Source organism: Glycine soja, chromosome 2 (genome assembly GCF_004193775.1).
Source record: "Glycine soja cultivar W05 chromosome 2, ASM419377v2, whole genome shotgun sequence".
Taxonomy (NCBI): Eukaryota; Viridiplantae; Streptophyta; class Magnoliopsida; order Fabales; family Fabaceae; genus Glycine; species Glycine soja.
In genome coordinates, this window is record NC_041003.1 from 41695243 (window position 1) to 41719705 (window position 24463).

The window sequence follows — 24463 nt, forward strand, 5'->3', positions numbered from 1 at the left end:
AGTAGATATAGAATCTTAAGAGCATCCATAGCTTATTCATGTTTCTCGTTTTTATTAATTTTGTTCAAATAATTAAAATTAAAATGAAGTAGATATAAGGGTATGAACTTAAGAGCAGCCATAAGTTCCTTTTCACGACAGAAATAAACTTGGGAAGTACCTTACTCCAAAATATCGAATGAGGGTATGAAAAGTGCGAGGAGAATTCATAATGAAACAGAAATTAAAAGCGGAACAATCCCATTGAATTTTTTTTACTACTTATATTTTCCTTTATCTGTCCTCTTAAGAGGATAACAGTGAAGAAGTGTGTTTGATAATATATTTTAGTTATTTTTTTATTAGTTAAAAAATTTATTTAATTATTTGATAAATAAGTTTTATTTAATAATTTTTAGTGTTTTTTGAAATGGTACTATAAGTAATATTTTTTTAAAATGATAGTTTCTCACTTTTAAAAACAAAAATTAAGCAATGTTGAATAAAAAGTGATTTTTTTATTAAATTAAAGGAATATTTCTTTTGTTATGCGAATAATTTATATATTTGAATGATCATCAATGAAATTCTCTAAACTTATCAACCGTGCATACTAGTAGCCTTTTGTACATATACAACATCCATTTAACTATAAAAATTTAAGATTCTCAATGCTAGTTGTTTAACTTATTTTAGATTGGCTTGGCATCATTAAAAGAGAAGTGACGTATAAAACCTAATTGGTTGAAAAAATGAATAATTATATTTATTTAATGGACTTTGAAAACTATTTCGTCAAAGATAATAATTACTTAATTAAGTTGAATTAAAATATTAATAATAGAACTTATAGAAAATATTATAAGTAATATACGTACAACTTTATTCATAAGAAATAAAATGAGTAATTTTTATGTGTAAGAAGTAAAATATACTAGTAAATGTTATACTACATTTTATTATATATTCTTTTCCAACCACTTCACTCCCTTTTCTTTTCTCTCAAGACTGAAATTAAATATTTTAAATCAACAAAAAATCAGTGTTTCCAAGCACGATGTCATGTCACCTTGTACAAGAGGTTACCACAAAAGGAAAAAAAAAGGTTTATAAATGAAAATGTCTCTTTCAAAAATTGCGCGTTATTAATTGATTTACTATTGTCGAAAAATAATACTCCTCACACAGAGTTCCTATTATTCTGGCAGTCAACCTCATTCCACGACAATGCCACGGAAACAAAGTGTTAGCCACATGGCTAAAAATCATATCGAAACTACCATTTCAGCGATATGATTAATAACCCAACCCCTTGCAGTGCCACATACTTAAAAAGGAGATTCCAGGTGCTTCACATCTGGTCGGATATATATATATATATATTCCTATATTAAAGAATACGGATGAAACGTATTTTTCTTGATAAAAGACTAATTTGATTTGCGATATGTGATTGTTATTGATTTAATAAAATGATTTTATTTATGATGTATTAACTTAAGAAATTTTACATAAATATAAATTCTTTTATTAAATAAATTATTTTCACTTATATAAATATAATATATATTAATAATTTACTTATTCTTATTTTTTTAACATATTATCTTAACAAGCTATAATGAGAAGATATCTTACCATACATAATGATATAATTTATTGATATAGTCATACTAAAAATAAGAATAAGAATGTAAATATTAATAAATGCTTGTAATATTGACTAATATATACATTTTAAAGTAATCTTCTATCATCATTAGTTATGTTTTTTAAATCTAATAATTTCATAAAAAAATGTTACCAGTGATACGTAGTAAGTTCATCTCTCATATACTTTGGCTCAAAGCCTGACTCAATGGTATCTCTTGTTTTCCCTGACGTGTCTTTTGCTTCTGCATGATTCCCTCTGCCCTTCCCTCAGACGACAGCTATTTCCTCTCACTTTCTCTGCTATGCCTACATGCGATTTTCAAACTTGCATTAATTACCCTAACTCATAATCATGCTATATGTAGTATTTAATTATGTTGTAGTTGATGTCGTTAAGCAACCGGAAACAATAAGAATATGAGTCTAGGGTTTATATTAGAATCTAGAAATCTACACATATGGCTATATATAGTTGAATCTACGAAATTCAATAATTTACCCCTAGGTTCCAGCTGGTGCTTTGTAAACTTATAGCGTGTAGCCGTCATAAGCCGTGTATGGTGAGAAAATTTACATGTAGAACTCATTACAATCAAAGTTTAATCCACGTAACCCTGCCCATATTATATAAAAGATATACACCACATAAATTTTAGAATACCGCATATATAATAAAAAATTTACGCATGTTTGATGTTCTTTTTGACAGTAATATTTTTTTTTATTCTTTATATATATATATATATATATATATAAAAGATTTTCCCCCTCTAAGGTAGGAAAATTTCTTATTTTAGCTTTTTAAAGTTTATTTTAAAATTTTAGTTCTTTTAAGATGTACTTTTGTTTTAGTCTATGTTATCAAATAACAACATTAAAATGATAATGTAATAATCACATTGATAATTTATTGAGTTACAGTATTATTAAGGAGTTAACTGATAATGTGATAGTGACATTATAATTTATTGACTTATTGTATTATCAGGAGTCAAATTATTCAAGTGTATTATTTTTTTTATACTGTGTTTTTAAAGTAGAATTAATGAGGTTGTCAAAATGAATTGGCCATGATTTAACGTATTATAAATTAGAATTGAGTTTAAAATGTTAATCCAATTTAATTGACTTAACCCGACATAAATTTGAATTTGCCTAATTGTGGCCCCTCATTTTTATAATGATTTTTTTTTCATTTAAGTTACTTATTTTTTTTTTATTTGGACTAGTGGGTTTGGGATGAAACGAGAGTAAAAATCTTGAATTCAGACTTAAAAAAATGGAAAGTGTGAATGTGTAATTCTTTTTTTTATCCATAGAATTAAAGCTAAAAAGTTTATTTCTTTTTTATATATATAAAAAAGTGAGCCTAAGAATTGACACGTTTTCCTATATATATATATATATATATATATATATATATATGAACGACTAGGATAAGTTAGTAAATCTCTATTCAACTCCAAAATTAATTTAGCCTAGCTCAACCCAGCTCAAAAATATATTAGCCCACATTAACTGGGCCAGCCCTAGCAGCTTTGTTTCGTAACATATTCGGGAACTGCTACACGCACCCAACAATTTTGTGGTACACCCAGCATAACAGGGAAATGTCAGTTTTGCCCTTTTGTATGAGGCTTACATATTAGCAATCTGTATAGAATTTTTTTTTTCAAAAATATAATTTTTAAATTAATGATCCAAGCAGGAATTGAACCTATAACTTTCGCGTTATTAGCATAACACTCTAATCAATTGAGCTAATAAACCAATTATGTTATAGAAAAATTAATATCGTTATATATAATATTAAAATTTCTAATGTATATTTAATATACATGTAAATTTATATAATAAATTTTGTGATAATTAATTTTTATCTAATAATTAATTTGTTTACATATATAAATTGTAAATAAAAATCATAGGTTTAATAAAAATTTACATAATTTGATATTTTTTTACATAATTTTCAATCACTGTAGTAAACATCCAAATACATCATTCAATTAAATATTAAATTTATTTAACTATTAATTGTTGTAATAAAAACATCCATTTAAATATCAAATTTTGTAAATAAAATAATGTATAAAAAAATTATAATTAAAAAAAAATTCAAAACATACGGACTGGCAATCCAAATATTTTGAATTTTTTTTAATACTCATTTCTTCTTCTCCGGCGATGAAAAACTACCAAACTTCAATGTATGAACCATACGGATTGTCAATCCAAATATTTTGAATTTTTTTTAAATTATAATTTTTTTATACATTATTTTATTTACAAAATTTAAAAAAATTGATATTTAATTAGATGTTGTATTTAGATGTTTATTACAATAATTAATACTTAAATAAATTTGATATTTAATTGAATGATATATTTGGATGTTTATTACATTGATTGAAAATTAAACAAATATGATATTTAATTGAATGATGTATTTAGATGTTTATTACAACAATTCATAATTAACTAAATTTGGTATTTTTTGACATATGTAAATTTTTATTAAACCTATGATTTTTATTTATAATTTATATATGTAAACAAATTAATTATTGGATAAAAATTAATTATAACAAAATTTATTATGTAAATTTACATGTGCATTTAATATATATTATAAATTTTAGTATTATATATAACAACATTAATTATTTTATAATACAATTGGTCTATTAGCTCAGTTGGTTAGAATGTTGTGTTAACAACGCAAAAGTCACATGCTCAATTCTTACTTTAATTTTCCTTGTTACACTGGGTGTACCAACAAAACTGCTGAATGCATTTAGCAGTCCCCAACATACTGTCTACTAATTAAGGATATCTCCTTGGCAATTGTTTCTCCTACTTTTGCTATTAATGACTAGTAGTACTACTACCCCCACTTCTTTAAAAGTCAAATATGTCATTTACTACATAAAACAAAATACATATCCAAACATAAACGGAAATTAGATTCATTTGTAAGATATATTTTAAAACAACTCTATAAGTTATTTTATGAGTTAATATCTAAGATTAATTTTTGTTGTAAGAAAATTAATTATTACCGACAACCAATGCCATGAGTAAAAGTGTAAAGCAAACTATGGCTCTGAATAAATCATTAGTAAAGGAGGTAATGACTAAAAAAAATTATCGGGAGTTATATCGTGGATAAATATATATTTTATATTTTTAATCTGACTGTATTTTTAAATAAAAATAATAAATTTAATTAAAATATAAATATATATAAATAATGATTAATTAAAAGATATACAATATTGTACCGTATTGACCCAGGGATTCAAGGAGTATCTCGGACAATTAAAACTGGTAAGAACAAATATACTACTATTTTTTTAGGTTATATGTGTGTCCACACTTGGTCATGTACTCATGTTAGAATAAACATAGATAAAACAAATTATTACATTATCAGATCATCATATAAGAGCATGTATAAATAAATTAGATTATCAAACAATTCAGATCAGACATAATTCAGAGCATATACATTATTCACCATGGCAATGTAATGTCTTATAGTACTTTTACATTCTCGTGTCTTATTCCCCCCCCCCCCCTTTGTTTAAAATTATCTGAAAGGTAACATGCATAAACTATCACCTATAAAGAAAAAAAAATCTTGAGTATTTTTTTCTCTAGTATCTATTGGCTATAGATCCTTTGCAAGAAACTTTTTCTTCTCTTCTCGGTTATAAAAGGAGTTAACTTCTTCTTAATGAGGCCTTAGGCTAGTCTGCATATTTGCAGAGCCAATATCATGACATATGATTATGAAATTAATGCCTGCACAATAGTGGCTGGGAGAGGTGTTAAAACATGAGGAATATTTGATATATCAACCCATTGATCCTTGAGAACAACGCAGCAGTTTCTAAATCCTATAAGACACCATTCACACCAACCCGAAAAAGACAATTAGAAGGGTTAAACAAAGGAGGATATATACACTCGTTAAATAGGATTCATCAACTCTTACACATTAGGTTGCATGTTATTGGAACTCACTAGACTCTTAGAATCGCACTGAACATTGTTTTTTTTTTGGTCTGCAAAAATATTTTTATATAACCAAAAAGGGTATAAGAGATACCCATTTAAATATTGCATGACAAATGTTCCTTAAAACCAGTGACCCCTCTAATGGTTATACCATATTTGGCAAACTACAAGATGCGAATATTAAATAACCATTGTGAATCTTCGATGAACGTGTTCTTCTTTAAGAACAATGTCTAACTTATATATATATATATAACTTGAAATCTATATACATTGGTAATGTTTTTCTAAACTACCAAGAGAGAGTACGTAATTGAGAAAGAGTACGCAAGAGTGGATAACAAAGGGGAGGATAGTTAAAGCGGAGGGATTATGATAGGATGGGTCTTTCCAGACTCAAATATCATGTTTTTAAGAATAGATAATTTTGATATTATTCTTTTAATATTTAGTTTTATTTTATATTTTGTAAAATATTAGATTATGTTATTTGTATGGTTGATATTCTTGATAATTTCCTATGTAATAAGATATGTACCATGCAAAAAATTATCAAAATGAAGAAAACATAATTTTATCTTGTTTATATTTCTATAACTTTTCTCTAGTATTTTATGGTGTTTTTTAGGAAACGCCCAACCTTGAGCTACACTACTTAATTCTATTCCTAAGAAAACACCACAAAAGACTAGAAAAAAAACTATAAAAAGATAAACAAGATAAAATTATGATTTCTTCATTTTGATAATTTCTTGTACAGCATGCTCTATTAAATAGGAAATTGCAAATAATATCAACATACAAGTGACATAATATAATATTTAAAAAATATATAAAATAAAACTAATGTTAAAAAGATAATATCAAAATTATCTATCCTTAAAAATATCCTATTTGGACCTAAAAAGGCCCGTCCTATCTGATTTTCTCCTCGGCAAAATGATACAATACAATAACTCGATTATCAAATTAAGTGAGGATGCTTTTTTTTTTTTGGTAAATAAATTAAGTGAAGATTGGCTTTTTGTCTCAGAGAAAACATGACAAATATTAATCTTAAAAGCTTGCCATGAAAGTCTATAAGTATGCCTCGAGCAAATACGTGGTAACCGGTCATATACATGACAAATATTAGCTTTCTCGTTTGGTAGATAAATGACTTTTCAAGTGTGCTTTCATACATGGAAAAGATTTTATAAAGAAAAATAAACCTATTTCAACAATGATTACGTCTTGAAAAATGTTCTTTTTTCTATTGGCGATTGTGATATATCCTTGATGTAAAAACAAAAAACAAAAAAGACAGAAAACAAACAACAAACCAGACAGAAAAAAAAAAAAAACAAAGAACAAAATCTATTGCGTTAGCATTATCGTTTTGGCGTGTTCTATGCTTGCCCTTTGCGTTAGCTACGTACCACTAATATTTCACCACACAAACAAGTAACATCATTATCCTTTGGCCATGCACAACACAAAGGAGCCAAATCTCGTTGGCTTCCCAAACTCATGAAAAATTAACTTCTAAAATAATAATACATAAGTTCCATATTCCAAATTTACACGCTTTCCAGTAGTCGTTTGGCTAAAGCCCAAGTTTTCTACGAAAACCACCCATCAAATACACAAATACAATTATAATATCCATACACTCTACTACACATTTCTTCCCTTCCTTCTTTGTTTCTTTCTTTCTTGATGCTCCAAGAGCTCAATAGATCAAAACAAAAACACATGCAATATAAATCAATTATAATATCTCACAAACTCTGCTTAATTAATTCCCTCCCTTTGTTACAATCGAGCACTTTGGTGGTGGTGTTGCCACAACTTTCATCTTTTAACTTGAAGGAATTAGTTATTACATGCATGCAAGAATATGACCCGTAAATATAAAAAAATAAAAAATGAACATGCATAAGGAGAGTCCTCTTATCAAACTCCACAGTTTCGACCAAGGCCATGCATGGCTGGCTCTATTGCACCTTCTCATTCACGTCTCACCGGCAGTAACCGGTCAACCGGTAACCCCGCCGGTGCAACCCGACAGCAACAAATCCATGGTCACAATCATGGCCATTTTGGCCATCATGTTTCTCATCTTAGTCTTCCTCTCCATTTACTCCCGCAAGTGCTACGACCGGCAGGCCCCGACACGTGGCATCCTCGACCGCGCGGACCCCACCGGCGCAGCCGGTAACCCGTCGCAAGCTGAATCCAATGGCCTCAACCAAGCCACAATAGAAACGTTCCCAAGTTTCCTCTACGGCGACGTGAAGGGTCTGAAAATCGGAAAAGACACGCTTGCATGCGCGGTTTGCTTGAACGAGTTCGAAGACGACGAGACCCTCCGCATGATCCCCAAATGCTGCCACGTGTACCACCGCTATTGCATTGATGAGTGGTTAGGTTCTCACTCCACGTGCCCGGTGTGTCGCGCCAACCTCGTTCCACAACCAGAAGACGTAAACATCAACACGAATATCCCTTCAATCCTGTCAATTCAGATACCCGATGAACACGAACATGAATATGAATACGAGACTGTTGTTGTTGGTGAGGAACATAAGAGAGGTAATGACGTGGAATCACCGAAGGTGGATTTGCTTCGGAGGATTCGCTCGTTGAATCATCAGAGCCGTCCATCGAGGTCGAGGTCGACGGGGTTCTTGTCTTCGCTTTTGTTTTCGAGATCAAACTCGTTGGGGCAAATGCAATTGGCGCATAATGCCGCTGGAGAGAATTATGAGAGGTTTACGCTAAGGTTACCCGAGGAGGTACGGAGCCAGATGATGCTGCAGCGTGCGAATAGCTGCGTGTGCTTTACGAGGATGAGCAGTGGCACGTGGGGGTATAGGACGACGAGAAGCGCGGGGAGAGGGTGTGTACAGTACGAGAGATTTGGTGGTGGTGATGATGAACGGTGGGGTTTCACTTTGACTCCACCGAGTCTCATTAGGAACGGTTGGAATAATAATAGATCAACGAGAAAATCACAGCGTTCGGGTCTGGTGTTGGATAATAATAATGCTGATGAGAAATCCTCTGAATTCTTGCCTCTTGGGTAGCTCCTAAGTGATTATACTCTCACTTCTTTTCCGCTGGTCTTATTCGACTTGACCACAACAAAAATATCTCGTGTTGAAGATAATCCTAGTTTCATACCCAAAAAACTTAAAAGTTGGAGAATTTGATGATTATTCCGGCATGTGTTTGATGAGTAGAGAATAATAGCCAGGCAATAATTGTTATGTTTATTATCTGTATACTTATATCTAGATTATCAGCCGTAGTTTTTATTATTTGTGTAATAGATATATCATATATGTTTATATCATGTGTAGTAGAAATATATTAGTTTGAATAATGTTACTCTTACCTATGTTTTTTTCTACACTAGCTCATATAATAAAAGAGTAAGCGAAAAATACGAGATAAAATAGGTGATGTAATGAAGAGAGATATATGAAGAAAAAAAATGAGTTTTAGAAACTGTTAAGAATTTGTTATTGTGTGTATCATTACTCTGTTAATTAGTTTTACAACAATAGAAAATGTTTGTTTTAATTGATCAAATTAATATCAAACAACTTGCCCCTGAAATAGTCCATATCCACCCAATTATTTTCTTTACTATATATATGGTAATATATAACCTTGTTTTTCGGGTTTTCACCAGCAACAATTTTGGAGATGACATTGATGGATGGTACTATATAGTATTCTCTTGAGTCTTGAGCTTATTCCCTTTCCACCCATTAATTAAGAACGTCAACTGAGCGAAATTCCTAACCCTATTATCTTCATATTGGCGTCAAGCAAGCCTGCTTTTGGAAATTAAAGTAATGATCAACTTATTACAAGTGTTGAAGCTCGAATTTCATAACTAATAAAAGGAGAGCTATCCATTGATGCTTTTCTTTAGGATAGGTCAGAACTTGATGACGATCCCGCAGCTTTTCCTTAAGCCTTTGTAGGTGTCGTGGGATGTAACTGTGTTGGGGTGTATAATGATAACTTCTCCTTGTACATAAAACATGAAGTTCTTTTTGAGATAGCACACAGTGGTCAATGTCTCAACATCTTTGTTGTACAAATGTCTGTGTTGCTAGAGTCGGTATCACGATCAAACAATACTTTAAACCGGCTCCAAAGAGCTCCTGCACATCTACGTCCATGACTCCCGAAGACCTGAAGCAACTGACACAAAAAATCAAGGACCAACTGGAGGAGTCGGTCATTGAAAAAGTGACTCAACAACTAATGTTGTCCTTCAGTCAAATGTAGTCCCAGATGCAATCATAGAGACTTGCACTGCCTCCTAAGCCTAAGGTTGATCCTTCTGCTTCCTGTGTCAGCACAAAGGGAAGCTGTGTCGATCCCTCGAGGTAGGAACCAAACACAGGTGACTCAAAGAAATATGAGTTGTATATTGATGACAATCCTTCTAGCCTGGTTGCCCTTGGAAGAGTTCATGAGGGGTCGACAATCATCCACAACGTCCCTTTGCCCAATGATCAAGTAAAGGTCGATGTTGAGGAAATTCAAGATGTTGATGCTTGCGTCCTTATACCCATTCAAGAGGTTCAATTAGTGGGGTAGATCCTTAACATCTTCCTTGCTTGGTTGACACATCTTGTACAACCTTTTTCAAAACATGTATTGCCTTTTGTTGTGTTTGTTACTATTAAAAAAAGATTTGTTATAAATAAAGTGTTAACTGTCATTGACTTATTTTTATTAACTGTGTAGGAAAATCAAGGAGCTGAGGAATCGACGAAACTTGTAGATAGGCCAGAACTTGATGATGATCCCTTGTACTAGATGACGTTGATGATCCCGCAACTTTTCCTTAGGCCTTTACAAGTGTCGTGGGATGCAATTGTGTTGGGGTGTATAATGATAACTTCTCCTTGTACATAAAGCATGAAGATCTCTTTGAGATAACACACATTGGTCAATGTCTCAGCATCTCTGTTGTGCAAATGTTTGTGTTGCTAGAGCCGATGTTACAATCAAATAATACTTTAGACCGGCTCCAAAGAGCTTCTGCACCTCTACGTCCATGACCCCCGCAGACCTGAAGCAACTGACACAAAAAATCAAGGACTAGCTAGTGGAGTCGGTCATTGAAAAAGTGACTCGACAACTAATGTTGTCCTTCAGTAAAATTTAGTCCCAGATGCAATCACAGGGACTCGCACTGCCTCCTAAGCCTGAGGTTAATCCTTCTGCTTCCCGTGTCAGCATAAAGGGAAGCTATGTCGATCCCTCGAGGTAGGACCCAAACACGGGTGACTCAATGAAATATGGGTTGTATGTTGATGAAAATCCTTCTAGCCCGGTTGCCCTTGGAAGAGTTTATGAGGGGTCGACAATCATCCGCAATGTCCCTTTGACCAATGATCAAGTGAAGGTCGATGTTGATGAAGTTCAAGATGTTGATGCTTGTGTCCCTATACCCATTCAAGAGGTTCAGTTAGTGGGGTAGATCCTTAACATCTTCCTTGCTTGGCTGACACATCTTGTACAGCTTTTTTCAAAACATGTATTGCCTTTTGTAGTGTTTGTTATTATTAAAAAAAAGATTTGTTACAAATAAAGTGTTGATTGTCATTGACTTATGTTTATTAACTGTGTAGGAAAATCAAGGAGCTGAGGGACCGATGAAACTTGTAGATAGGCCAGAACTTGATGATGAACCACTGTACCAGATGACATTGACGATCCCACATCTTTTCCTCAAGCCTTTACAAGTGTCGTGGGATGCAACTGTGTTGGGGTGTATAATGATAACTTCCTCTTGTACATAAAGCATGAAGATCTTTTTGAATTAGCACTCGATGGTCAATGTCTCAGGATCTCTGTTATACAAATATAGATTTTGTAAGTCATTTTACATTATTGTCCATTACTTAACTGATTGTTTTAAATTGATGCATAATTTACTTTATTTTAACAACAATGGTCATATGACTAGGATAAGTATGCAAGCGGGGAATGCTTCTGTGTTTGGATTTCTCGAGCCACAGTCCATACAAAGATCTAGACAATCACAATTTGAATCAGATGATTATATTAAGAAATGAATGCAAAATTCACATAAAGATGTTTACCTAGGAGCCTACTTGAATGGGTAAGTAAAACTGAACAAATCAATTTAAATAATTTATGCATTATAATAACTCAATATTCTCCAATGCAGTGCACATTGACAACTGGTCGTTATATGTCCCAAGGACAGTGTTTTCGTCTAGTTCTATTCATTGCATAATAAGCTTCCAACTACTTGAAAGAAATTATTGAAAGGTTAGTTGTATTTTGTAAGACATTTACTTTATCATTAGTATTTGACATCAATATTCTAAAATTGCACAATATGCATGCATGTTTCTCTGAACCATTACTTTGAAGGGATTTAATGACATTCAAGGAAAATCCAAGGCTACTACTAAAGAAATTGCAATTAAAGTAAGTCATTTAAACAATAATTGATGTCTTAAAATTACATTTTATTACTGTGTATTCTAATTTTCAGTTAACTTTGAATATCTTATTCAATTTAGTATAATAAGCAAAGAGGAAGCACTGAGTCCGATTATTATGTGATGCATTGGATGTCAACGATACTCCTAGGAGGTTTCAAGAATAATTGAGAAATGATAATTGTTTACTTCAAAACCAATTTCATTTGTTATACTTGTTATTATTTATATTGATTAAGTTATATTTTATTATATCATGTAGTATTTTACTAATCCAACACCATTGGAACTAAAGATATTAAAGTCAATTCACATTCGGTGGGAAAGATTTTATGTCAAAGTTAAAAATGAAACACTAGGTGTTTAAGAAATTTTACGATTGTAAATAGTTATGTTTAATTAGATTTGGTTATGGTAGATGATTTTATGTATTAACATTATTGTTTTCTTTAACTATTTCTTATAATTGATAGTAATTATTGAATAGTGATATAAAAATTTGTACTGTACTGTGAAACTGCCTGGATTGGTTTTTTTAAACTTTCAGGTTTGGGTAATATTAAAAAAACAAACAAGATATTAGAAAAAAATGCAAAAAACAACATCGATTTTTTGAAAAATTGTTAGCTCTTTGGCAAGTGTACCAAATGGTCACAAGTAGTAAAGTTCTCGGAACTCCGAGTGTCGAATCCACATGGACTTTGTTTGTACTTAGATTAATGCAAACCCAATTTAAAAGCAAGAGATAAGAATTTAAAATAAAAGATAAAGGAAGACAGAAGATAAAGAAAAGGTAAGATAAGATATTTAAAGATAAACTTAGAAGAGAAAAGAAAAGAAAAGATATTTAAAGATAAAATTAAAAGATAAAAGAAAAGATAAAAGATTGAAAGATCAAAATAGAAGATAAAATATTTAAATTGCGATATGATAAAGATATCTACTTCTACGAAATTCAAATAAATAAAATCTAAATCTACTAAATCTAATTGCTTACTCCTAAAACCCGACAGTAAAATAAGGAATAACTGCTTCTAAGAAAGACCAACAATAAAAATAGGGAATAAAATCTATATATTAAAATCGCTAAAATCTGACAAGTCTAATTAACCTAGATATATGGATTCTGGATTTATCTGTTATCAATACCAGTGAACTAATTCTGCCCCACATCTATCCATCTACTTGCCCCTGATGCCTCATGATGACAAGCCTACCTTAATTACCTATCTTCCAAATGCCCTTTGTGAAGACTCAATAACTAAGATGCTTTAAGATTACATCCTAGATGTTTGCTAAAGCAAGGGCATTGAGGCATTAAGTCATGCTAACCCAATGATTTCTTTCTTTAATTGTTCTATTAAGCGTTATCCTCTCCCGAGTGGTCTAACCCTTAAAACCGATTCACGCATTCATTCCTTATCCCTAATTAGGCTTTACCCTCTCCCGAGTGGCCTAAAGACTAATAGAAAACAAAGTCCGAGATGCAGAATAAGAAAGAAAGAAAAGCAGATAAAAGATACTGGAAGAAAAACCCTCTAAAAGATAACCCGATAATTTCCTCCTTTTAGTGTTCTCTTAAGCGTTACCCTCTCCCGAGTGGTCTAACCCTTAAAACAGATTCAAGTATTCATTCCTTACCCCTAATTAGGCTTTACCCTCTTCCGAGTGGACTAAACCCTAACAGAAAGCAAGTTCAGAGATACAGGATGTAAAAAGAAAGAATGGTAAATAAATAAAGAACCTGGAGGGAATTTCCCTTTTTATTGATAACTCTTGAAATGCTCCATACATCATTGGCTTTTTAGGCCTGCCAAGCCCTAGCTAGGGGATTAGCCACTCATGATCATGAGGGCTTTACAATGAGAAGGGGGTGAAAAAAAGAAAGGGAGTAAATGAAACCCCTAGGAGAGGGGGTTCTGTGGTCATCTCTCTGTCCCTTGGACTGGCTCTCTATTTATAACTGTTGAAGTGGACTTTGGGCCTTCGTAGGCGCGCTTAGCGCGACACCCCGGGCTTAGCGCGTGTACTTCCTAGCCCACTTAGCCTGTGACGCGTGCTGAACGCGCCTATTGGGTTAGGCCTTCTTCAAATTTTCTTCTTTTCTTCAATTTTTCTGCCATTTTTGCTTGTTACACCTCCAATTTTTATATTTGTACCCAAAAATTCAATTTAATTAATTTTCTAACTTTTAATCACAAATAACTACTAAATAATTAATTTCTGGCCAATATTTGACTAATTTTCTACTATCAAAATACAATTATTTAGCAGTTATCAAAAATCGATGTTGTCATGTGCAACACAACATCAGTTTTTCTAAAAAAACGATGTTGTGGTGCACTCACAACATCGGTTTTTAGCAAAACTGATGTTGTAATACACCTAACAACATCGATTTTCCTAAAAACCGATGTTGTGAGTGCACCGTAACATTGATTTTTCTAAAAATTGATGTTGTGTTGCACATGACAACATTAGTTTTTAGGAAAATTGATGTTGTCAGGTATACAACAATATCAATTTTTCTAAAAATTGATGTTTATTTATGCACCATAACATCACTTTTTAAAAAAATCGATGTTTTTTTTTGCATATTTTACATTTTTTAGTTTATTACTTATTATACGACATCGATTTTTGTAAAAAAATTGATATTGTGTATTGCATGTTAGTTTTTATTGAATTCGTTAATATTAGTGATGTTAACATTGGTTAAAAATCGATATTAAAAGTAAAAAAAAATTGATGTGAAAAGTTTATTGTCTAATAGTGACAGTAGAATGGACGGGTGGTAGAGTGGGTTTGGGGAAAGAGAGATACAAAACAATTGACGATGTTCTTTTTGTTTTGTGCTCGCATTTTTATCTTCTTTTTCTTATCCTCATCATGATCATCCGAGATTATGATTCCCAAGTGTTTTTCAACTCATTGAATTAAAAACTATTTCTATAAATACAAAAAATATCAAATACAAATTTTTTACTAAATAAATTATTTTCCACATACTACACTAATCCTATAGGAATTCTCACAATTTTATTGTGTGTTGACTACATTGTCACTAACAAATGCCAATAACTTTTAGTCTATGCAAACACATTATATCAACTTTAAAGTAAATGTTAACGATGACTTTACATAATCAATGATAACTTTTAGACATTACTAATATGAAATTTTCTAATAGTGATTATATAAATAAAAAATAATACTACATCAATTGATATATTAATTTCATAAACTTTATTCTTCAACCAAATCCTTTAAAGACTTATCTGAACAATTAGAAAGTCTAAAAAAACACAAAATTTGCTATTTAACAAAGTCCAAACTTTAGAAAACAAAGTCAACGATATTTTGGAAATTTTTAAATCCAAAGACCAACAAATTCGTTTTTCTTCAAACGAACTCGACAAAATCATAACACAACTTTCTAAACTATCTTTAAGAAAGAACACTAGCCAATCCTCAAATAAATATGTTTAAGCAAAACCAAGAAAATGAGAACTATACCCTTCACATGTACCTCACAAACAATCTCAGGACGCAATCCTGTGACCGAATCTATAAACCAACATCTTAGAATCCTGGATAGGTTCTTCAGAAGAAGAAACTCCCGAACCAGACAATTGGAACAAATAGTAGACATAGAATCAAATATTGATATTGGGTCAAATTCTATGATAGACTCATTCAATCCTAGACAATTATATAATCTAAATTGGCTAAGTTCTTATAGAACTAGTTTATACAGATATAAAAGAATTGATGACTTTCATCTTCCTGATGGGAGACACGAGATTATCAGACTAATCTCAGAACAAACTGGACAAACTAGACAACAACTTCTTAGTACAACTTCTTAACAAGATCCTTTGTGGGAGAGATAACAATTCTTAGGTCATAATAGGGATGATAGAAATACAGTAGATTTAAATCAAACAGTCTCCCTGATGTATATTGCCCCTAATTACACAATGAATCTTAGTTATTTCATACAAAACATAAACTTAGAAGTCTAGAAAATAGGTTTTGGAAGAAACTTTGTGGGACATAACTTACACTTAGATATCACCTTCATAAGCATAATAAGTGATCAAGCATCCCCTAGATATAGGATAAACACTAATCCACTAATGGCAGCCTTATCATCAGATGGAATTCAATTTTTGCCACCCGAAATCTTTGATTCCTCCAGAAATCAGAATAATCAATGGCAAACACATATCGATGCTGGATCCTCTAGGAGTGCAATAACCACTCCTGGATCAACTATAATAACAAATAGAAAAAATAGTCTTTCAGTAAGGTTTACTAATTATGAAGACATACAAAATCCTCCGGAAGAGGAGATGGAACCCTCTAGCATGTTTATGATGAATTTATGGCATTGCTCATATTTTGAATCATATATTCCCTACGAGGAACTCAAAGAAACTAAAAACTCTTTTTTAGAAAAGAAAAACTTTCCTTTCCCAAAAACTCCTTAAAGTAATTTAAAAATGGGAAGAAGACAAGAAGTGTCAAGGACAAAGTTTCATAAATAATGAAACAGATCCAAATGACACTGAGGAAGACGATGAATATATTTTCATACAAAAATTATTCTCATCAATAGATAAAGAAAATTCAAATATTGATAGTATTGAGGATTTACTTGAGAAGATTGATTTACATGACTTTTATGAAAAAGAAATCAACTTCAAAAATACTTTAGAAATTAATTTCAAGATTGATGAAACAAAATCATTAGTTTTGTTTCCTGAATCTTATAAAGGTCTCAAGATTGATGAAACAGAATCACCAGGCCCTATGACAAAGTAAAGGAATAGTAATTTTACTATTCTTGACTGAAGGGGTCTTTTGTTTGATTGCTTCATCTTTCTCTATAAAAGGAGCCTTGAAGCTCAATTGTAAACACACACAGACACTAAAAAGATAGTGAGAGAAAAAGAAGAAAAATGTTTGTAATAGTTTGTTGCGAGCAATAATATCCAATGTTCTTCGGATCTCTCCCCCCCCCCCCCCTTCCTCTTCCCCATTTGTTCTTCCTTCTAACTGTAAGTATGTTAACTACTATGATCGGCTAAATTTTTCGAAGTCATCCTTAAGGGACCTTAGTTATCTTCATTTAAAAAATGAAAATATAATTTAGAACCCAGACATTTACTTTATTTTTGCTTATTTTTTTTAAGAAAACCTGGAATTTGTATGCCTACAAGATGTGCTCTTGATATCTGTTTTTGAAAACGATGGAAGTCCTTTACAGTTAGGCTGATACTTAGAGGAAAATAAGATCTTCGTAAGACCCAAAGAGTGTGGACTGTTAGTAATCTTTAGTAGTCGACTTAATATCCAGAAAATTTAAAAGGTTCTTCTATTATTATTATTTTTTTTTCCTCTATTCATCTAAATCGATCTTTCCTTTCACTTACCGCTTAATCTTAACTGTGTATTTCTTTAATTGTCTTTTTATTTCTAATATAATATAATATAATATAATTAGGAGGCTCTGCCACCTTTCCTTATCTATATTATATTATTGACTAGTTAAATTTCTACCTTGTTTTATACTAGCTTATTTAATTTATTTACTTTTAACCATTACTAATATGAAAATTTCTAATAGTGATTATATAAATAAAAAATAATAATACATCAATTGATATATTAATTTCATAAACTTTATTCTTCAAAAAAAAACTTTATTCTTTTTCAAACGCATATATTTTGCTTTTGAAATAATGTTAGCAATGTCAAATAATTATTAATTTAGAGATAGGGTATTTTTAAAATAAAAATTAATAAATTAAAATCATAACTAGTGAGAATAACTTAAATGGATTGGATTTATTGTCGATTAAGAATGTTTAAGTAAAATTAATCACTATACGATAAAAATAATTTTAAGACTCACGAAAATTAAAAGACTCAGCACGCCTCTGAATCTCTGATTATAACCTCTAATGAGATTTTTTTTAATCTATATTATATACTACATGCCGAATGGCCAATGAGAACACTTAAAACATACCTATAAATTTTAGATTTTCTTTTGATCGATCTTTTGTCATTTAATTATATAATGATAAAGATAAGAGCTAATTTTGATATATTGTAAGCGCACTTTTATTCTTTTATTGTATATAATTTAATTTTGTATTAACCTCATATTGAATAAGATAACAGTAACATAATCAAATCTATACATGTAAGTGAAAAATTACATAAGTTATACATAAAAAAATAAATTAAAAAAAAGTAAGATTCAAAATTTAACCAACTATAATTAATGCAATATCAATCTTATATTTCTGGTAATTAAATCCGTAATCTTAAAGTGCAGTAAAAAAATCCATAATCATAAGTAAATTGATCATACTTTAGCTGTGCTAAAATAACAAAACATGTATCTTTTAATATCCATCTTACAAAGATAAAGATTGGTATTCGACCACAATTCAGATCGAGGATTCACAGTTTATTGTTTTAAAAATTTGTAATTTTATATTACAAATTAAACAAATCGACAGAACACACATGAGATGCGACCCACGTTTAGGTGAACAGGTGCTCCTCGTCTCATGCCATCGCCCACAGATATATTTCAAGTTTTCAATGTGCATACCAATCAATCATTTTTATCTTAATTTATACGATGAGTGTTGAGTAACTTACTTAATGTTCTATCCTAATCTCCATCATAACATCATTCTAATTGAGCTAATCGTATTATAAAACTATAAATAGGGATAAACTGACCCGTGTGATGGCCCAATCAATCATGTAGATGTGGAATTTTCGAAATAAATTGCAATTAAATTTCTCTGTTTCCTTGCGCCAAAATGTGGTGCTTATTTCAGATTATTCCATAGTATTCCTTTAAGTGGGAAATTTACCCCACTTTTCACGAGTTAATTAAGACTAGAACAAATCATATTGTCCACATTTTTTTTTAAATAAAAAGGCTAACATTCTTTGACGGCATGAACCAATCCAACCCTTGCATAATTTTTTTTCTTTTTTTATTCATAAATATTAATTTGTTAGTTTTATTAAAAATATGAGTTGAATGATTTAAACTTATCTTTTTTCCTTTTTTTTTTATCGTTCACCAATCACCAGATCAACCTTATATATCATTCCTTGCATATATAGGTAATTTGGTTAAGTTAGTCAAATTAACTAATTTAAGTCATAAGTTTAACATGTCGAAAAAACTTTGAGCAGAAGTTAAAAGCATTCGATCATTATGCATATATAAGAAATTTCAAATAAGATCGATCCAATAGAATACTATAGCCCAATAGAATCATACTTACATGCATAATTAATCAATGTGATTGTTGAGTACTGGGCACTAATATTGCAGACTACTGGGTTTCAGTTGAAAAGACCAAAGTAACAAACCCTTGGTTAAAGAAAACACTTGGTGTGTTTTTTATACGTACTTTCTAAAGCATGGAAGCATATGAATTAAAAGGGGAAAACTGCATAAAAGATTCCTATAAATTACTCACAAATAACTTGAAAAATCCCACGCAAACTAAAGATTGATAGGAATTGCTCTTCTTATAAAGAGTTTTTTTTTTTAAGAAAAAAAAATACTCAATCTATTTGCAATAGGATAGTAAAATGGGTCAACCCAACAACGCACGGCTCTCAACATGCTAAAAAATGGATTGGGTTATTGTTGGGTTGAGTTAGGTTGAGACTGAGATTATGTAATATTAGAATGTTTAACAACTAATATTAGAATGAGTGTCCTTAATTAGCATTTGTAAAAAAATAATACAGATGCGTTTTCTTATGGGGAAAAAATTCATAATTTATTAGTTATGTATTTTTTTTATTGAAATTATGTATTTTTTTTAGGCCTTATGTATTTACTCGTTAATTAAACCTTGATTACTTGAGACATTTATAACAGCTTTGGTACAAACTATTTCGTACCAAATAACAAAAGCTTTTAACATTTTCTTATTGAAGTATTACTCCCTTTTATTAGCTAGAATCCCAAACCCTTTCTTTATTTAGAGAAAATATTCGATGACAGGTGACCGATTTAAAAATTATGGTACACGAAGACTAACCCTCGACCTAATACAAGTTATGTAGTTTAAAATTGATATAATGATTGCTTGCTTTGACTTTTTCTTTATTTTGTCTTTGCTAGCTTATCATTTAGAAGTAAATAAAGTAATAATAATCTGAGCCAGGAAATTAGGGGTGGGGGCTAGTGATAGGATATACCGATATATATGCTTTGGTTATGTACGCAGGTGCCATTTTTTAAGGTTCAAGGTCCTTGCTGGACATTCTATATATGGTCACACAAATCATATAATAAGAACACATAACAACATTATAAAAATTGCAGTCGGCAGATTTTTATTTTTAATTTTAAAAGTAAGAAGATGTTATTAACCGGATGAGTAGATGACTACTAAATTCTTAAAAAAATGACCTCTAAATTATCGCTATTTTTTTTATCCCCACACACATTTTTAAAGAATTATGTATCCGCTAAAAATAAATGCTCCATATTATCCACTAACATATTACGTAACCTATTAAATTAATATTAGGATTCGAGGCATGAAGCTTTAATGTTAAAAAAACTATGGGAACCTATACCTAACATATAGGTAAATAAACTGACAATAAATTATTTTAACTTAATTAATCAGTGATATTAACTTTAAGTCTTTAGTATGCCGGGACACTAAATATTTGAAGAAGTCATGGTTGCATAATTTTAGTCCAACTCAAGCAAGATTGTATTTTGCAAAACAAATTATTGACTCTACCAAAAAAAATTATAGGAAGCTATTACAAAATGAAGATCATAATTAAGGAAGAAAATTTAAAATGAATGAAAAATACATGAATCAATCAATTTGGGAAGAAATCAATCCCTTAAAGGCTTAAATTTGTTTAAGGATAGAGTAGTTTCTAACTTCTGGTGGTATAGCCGAGTTCACCAAAAATAAATTCTATATATGTTAAAACTATTAATTTTAGTTTGTTTTCGTTAGAATATTTTTTAAACCTGCATTTTGACATGATTTTGAACTTCTAACATATTTAGGGAAAGAATCCTTTGGAGTTTTCTAAAAGCTACAACAAATCTCAACCAAAAAAGAAACGTATTGTAGTATAAGGTTAAGTTTTAATAAATAAATAAATATTAAACACGTATATATTAATGGACATATTTAAAATTATATCACCGTTGCAGATCTGTAGTTGTATAATAATATAATTAACTATAGGAAATCATATTCTTAAGTTCTCTAATTTTATGCTTAGGATCACCGTTGTCCTAACACTATATTAATTAGGCATTCAACTAATCTTGATCACTTGATAACCTTATTATAAGCCGCAAAATTCTGTCTCTAGATTATAATACTGCTACGTATATTATTCTATAAGTACAAAGGTTGTATATAATTCTAGGATTGATATCAGGTAGTGGGCAATAATTTCTTCCCATAAATACGTTTTAAATTTTATATGTTTTATAGTTTTCAACAATTTAAAATTATTTAAAGTATTTATATTTTTATTTTCCATGTAAAATTTAATTAAAATGCAATGATAATATAATGTGACTGTGTATAATAAGTTTGTCAATTTTTTATAATAATTATTTAAAAAATTACATTTAAAATGATTTATGATTAGTTAAACGGATAATAGTATAAGAAAATTATACTACTGATCATGGAGAAAAACTAAGTTCTCTTATTTATATTCATAAAAAATAGTTAGCTTACCGTTTTTACACGTATAAAAAAAAAGTTGTAAAATGAGCATACAAATGAGTCTTCAACAAATTAAAAAAATCCAAATACTGATTTCTCAAAGCATCGGCGACGAAATAGTCCATCACGAGAGAAACAAGAAAGAATGACGAAGATTCATAGAGACGCAAATGTATATTATCGTACGCAACAAATAAGGTCATTATACAATCTTCGTAAAAGAGAAAAACAAGGTCATTGTTCAATTCATTACAGCGAATATTGCAACTAAACTCACGAAAACACAAACAATTAACAATTTAAACCCTTCCTAGCCCCGTTTCCACTTGCAGTGGCACCATAGATGGGGATCTAGACTTTAGACTTTAGACTATAGAGAATTGATCGATGCTATCATACAGGTAGCTGGAAAACTTGTAAAATTAACGTTTGCGGGACCATCAAAGATTCAAGAAGTCAAAACCCAAAACCCAATCATTTAAAGTTTACCCTACCTATCGTGCCTTCTCACACAGAGTAAACTCCACGACTCCATCAAAAGCCAATACCCTTAACCCTAACACCCTTATCATTATCTCTTCTTTTGTGTCTCTCTCTCTCTCCTTCCAAACATCCCCATCAAAAAGTGCTCAACAATTCTATGTTATGTTATTGTTATTGTTATTACCAATACAAAATCATTAACATTCCCAAATTTCCATCTTACACGGTGCAATCACTGACACGTACGGTGGGTATTAATTAGGTTTTCTCATGCGCTAAACATTTCCCTTCACTTGCTTTTGCAGCAAAAAAAAAACAAAAAACCATCGGTTATGGGCATCCACACGGATTGCCGTGCACCACTGTTGATGAATTTGGATCATGATCATGTTTGTTTTCTTCTTCTTATTCTTCTCGTGCCGTCCATCACGGCTCAGTTACAAAACTCGCCGCCACCGCCACCGCCATCGTCGGATCCTTTCACGAGGTTAAGGTTCGACAAGACCATGGCTGCGGTTTTGGTCATCCTGGTAGTTGTTTTTTTTGCATTGGGATTTGTTTCTATATACACGCGCCAATGCGCGGAGCGGAGGATCAGAGGGAGGCTCGACCTCGCCGTGGAGATCGCCGCCGGGATGGAGCGCCGGCAGCCCCGCGGCCTCGACGCGGCGGTGGTGGACACGTTCCCGACCTTCGTGTACTCCGAGGTTAAGGCGCTGAAGATCGGAAGGGTGACGACGCTGGAATGCGCCGTGTGCCTCAACGAGTTCCTCGATGACGAAACGCTGCGTTTGATTCCCAAGTGCTGCCACGTGTTCCACCCCGATTGCATCGACGCGTGGCTGGTGAACCACTCTACTTGTCCCGTTTGCCGCGCCAACCTCGCTCCAAAGCCCGAGGACGCGCCTTCTTCTGTTGAGATTCATGTTCCAGATCCGGCCCGGCCCATTGGGCCCAATGACATCAACCGGGTGGAAGAAGAGCATGAAGGTGAACAAAACAGAATTGTTACGGAGCCGCCACGTGTTTTAGATGATCTTAACCGGGCTCGACCGGTTCGGTCTAAATCGACCGGGATTGGAAATGCGAGACTGTTTCCGCGATCTCTCTCGACGGGTCACTCGCTGGTTCGACCGGGTGATGATTGCGAGCGGTTCACACTGCGGTTACCGGAGGAGGTGAAGGACCGGCTCGTGAGATCGGCGACGCTGAACCGGACGAAGAGTTGTGGGGTGACGTGGCAGCGGCAGAGCAGTGGGAGGAGGGGTTACCGGACGAGGAGTGTGGGGCGGTACGAGCGGTTCGGTGGGGAGGGCCGGTTGGACCGGTGGGGGTTCATGTGGACCCCACCGTTTTGGGGTAGGACTGGTTCGGTGAAGTCACCTAAGCCTACGAGGGTGAAGGATGAAGTTGACGTGGGAGAACGTTCCTCTGATCGTTTGTTTTCCAAGGATTGAGGATACGAGGTTTGATGTGGACAAATCATTTGGGTTTCTTATTATCATTTTATATATATACAAACTCCATGTTCATAGTATTTCAGTTTAATTTTTGGATTTGGATTTTATATAATCTGTATTCGTTAATTGATAACATGGGTATTTTGTCCTATGATAGAAAAAGACAATGTAAAATCACTCATGGTAAACTTTAAGTGCTTAATTTTAAAAATATGGGAATTTTTATGGATACTTTATATATATATATATATATATTCTAAGGTGAAAAGAAGTAATAGCAATAAACATGTGGTTGATTCGGGCGATGATAAGTTTCGGTTCTTTAAGTAATAAGTTAGAAGTTTAAATCTTGATTTTTATGTATAGAGAAAACACAGTTGAAAGGGGACTATTAAGTGAATTCAAATCTCTTGGAAGAAAATTAATCTAGCGAGCAATTGGAGATATTTCTTACAATCATATGTATATAAAAATAATATTTTTTTTAAAATGTAGATAAAAATGGTTTATTTGAACAGTTTTTTTTATGTAATGTAAATATTTATTGCTATAATTTTAAGGTTAAAAAATGTTTATACAAAAATTGTTATTTATGTAGATTGAAATA

General features: G+C 31.8%; 2 protein-coding genes across 2 annotated transcripts; both read left to right on the forward strand.

Moving 5' to 3' along the window:
• Positions 1–7217: 7217 nt before the first annotated feature.
• Positions 7218–8987, forward strand: LOC114395083 (RING-H2 finger protein ATL34-like). Its single transcript, XM_028356784.1, has one exon. The coding sequence runs from the start codon at positions 7563–7565 to the stop codon at positions 8721–8723; it is 1161 nt and encodes a 386-aa protein (XP_028212585.1). The 5' UTR covers positions 7218–7562; the 3' UTR covers positions 8724–8987.
• A 13185-nt stretch (positions 8988–22172) lies between these two features.
• LOC114395093 (RING-H2 finger protein ATL11-like) lies at positions 22173–24073 on the forward strand. Its single transcript, XM_028356797.1, has one exon. The coding sequence runs from the start codon at positions 22729–22731 to the stop codon at positions 23851–23853; it is 1125 nt and encodes a 374-aa protein (XP_028212598.1). The 5' UTR covers positions 22173–22728; the 3' UTR covers positions 23854–24073.
• The last annotated feature ends 390 nt before the right edge of the window (positions 24074–24463 follow it).

Excerpts from the sequence above, each read along its gene's own strand:
- LOC114395093 (XM_028356797.1), top strand. The coding sequence starts at position 22,729 with ATGGGCATCCACACGGATTGCCGTGCACCACTGTTGATGAATTTGGAT.
- LOC114395083 (XM_028356784.1), top strand. The coding sequence starts at position 7,563 with ATGAACATGCATAAGGAGAGTCCTCTTATCAAACTCCACAGTTTCGAC.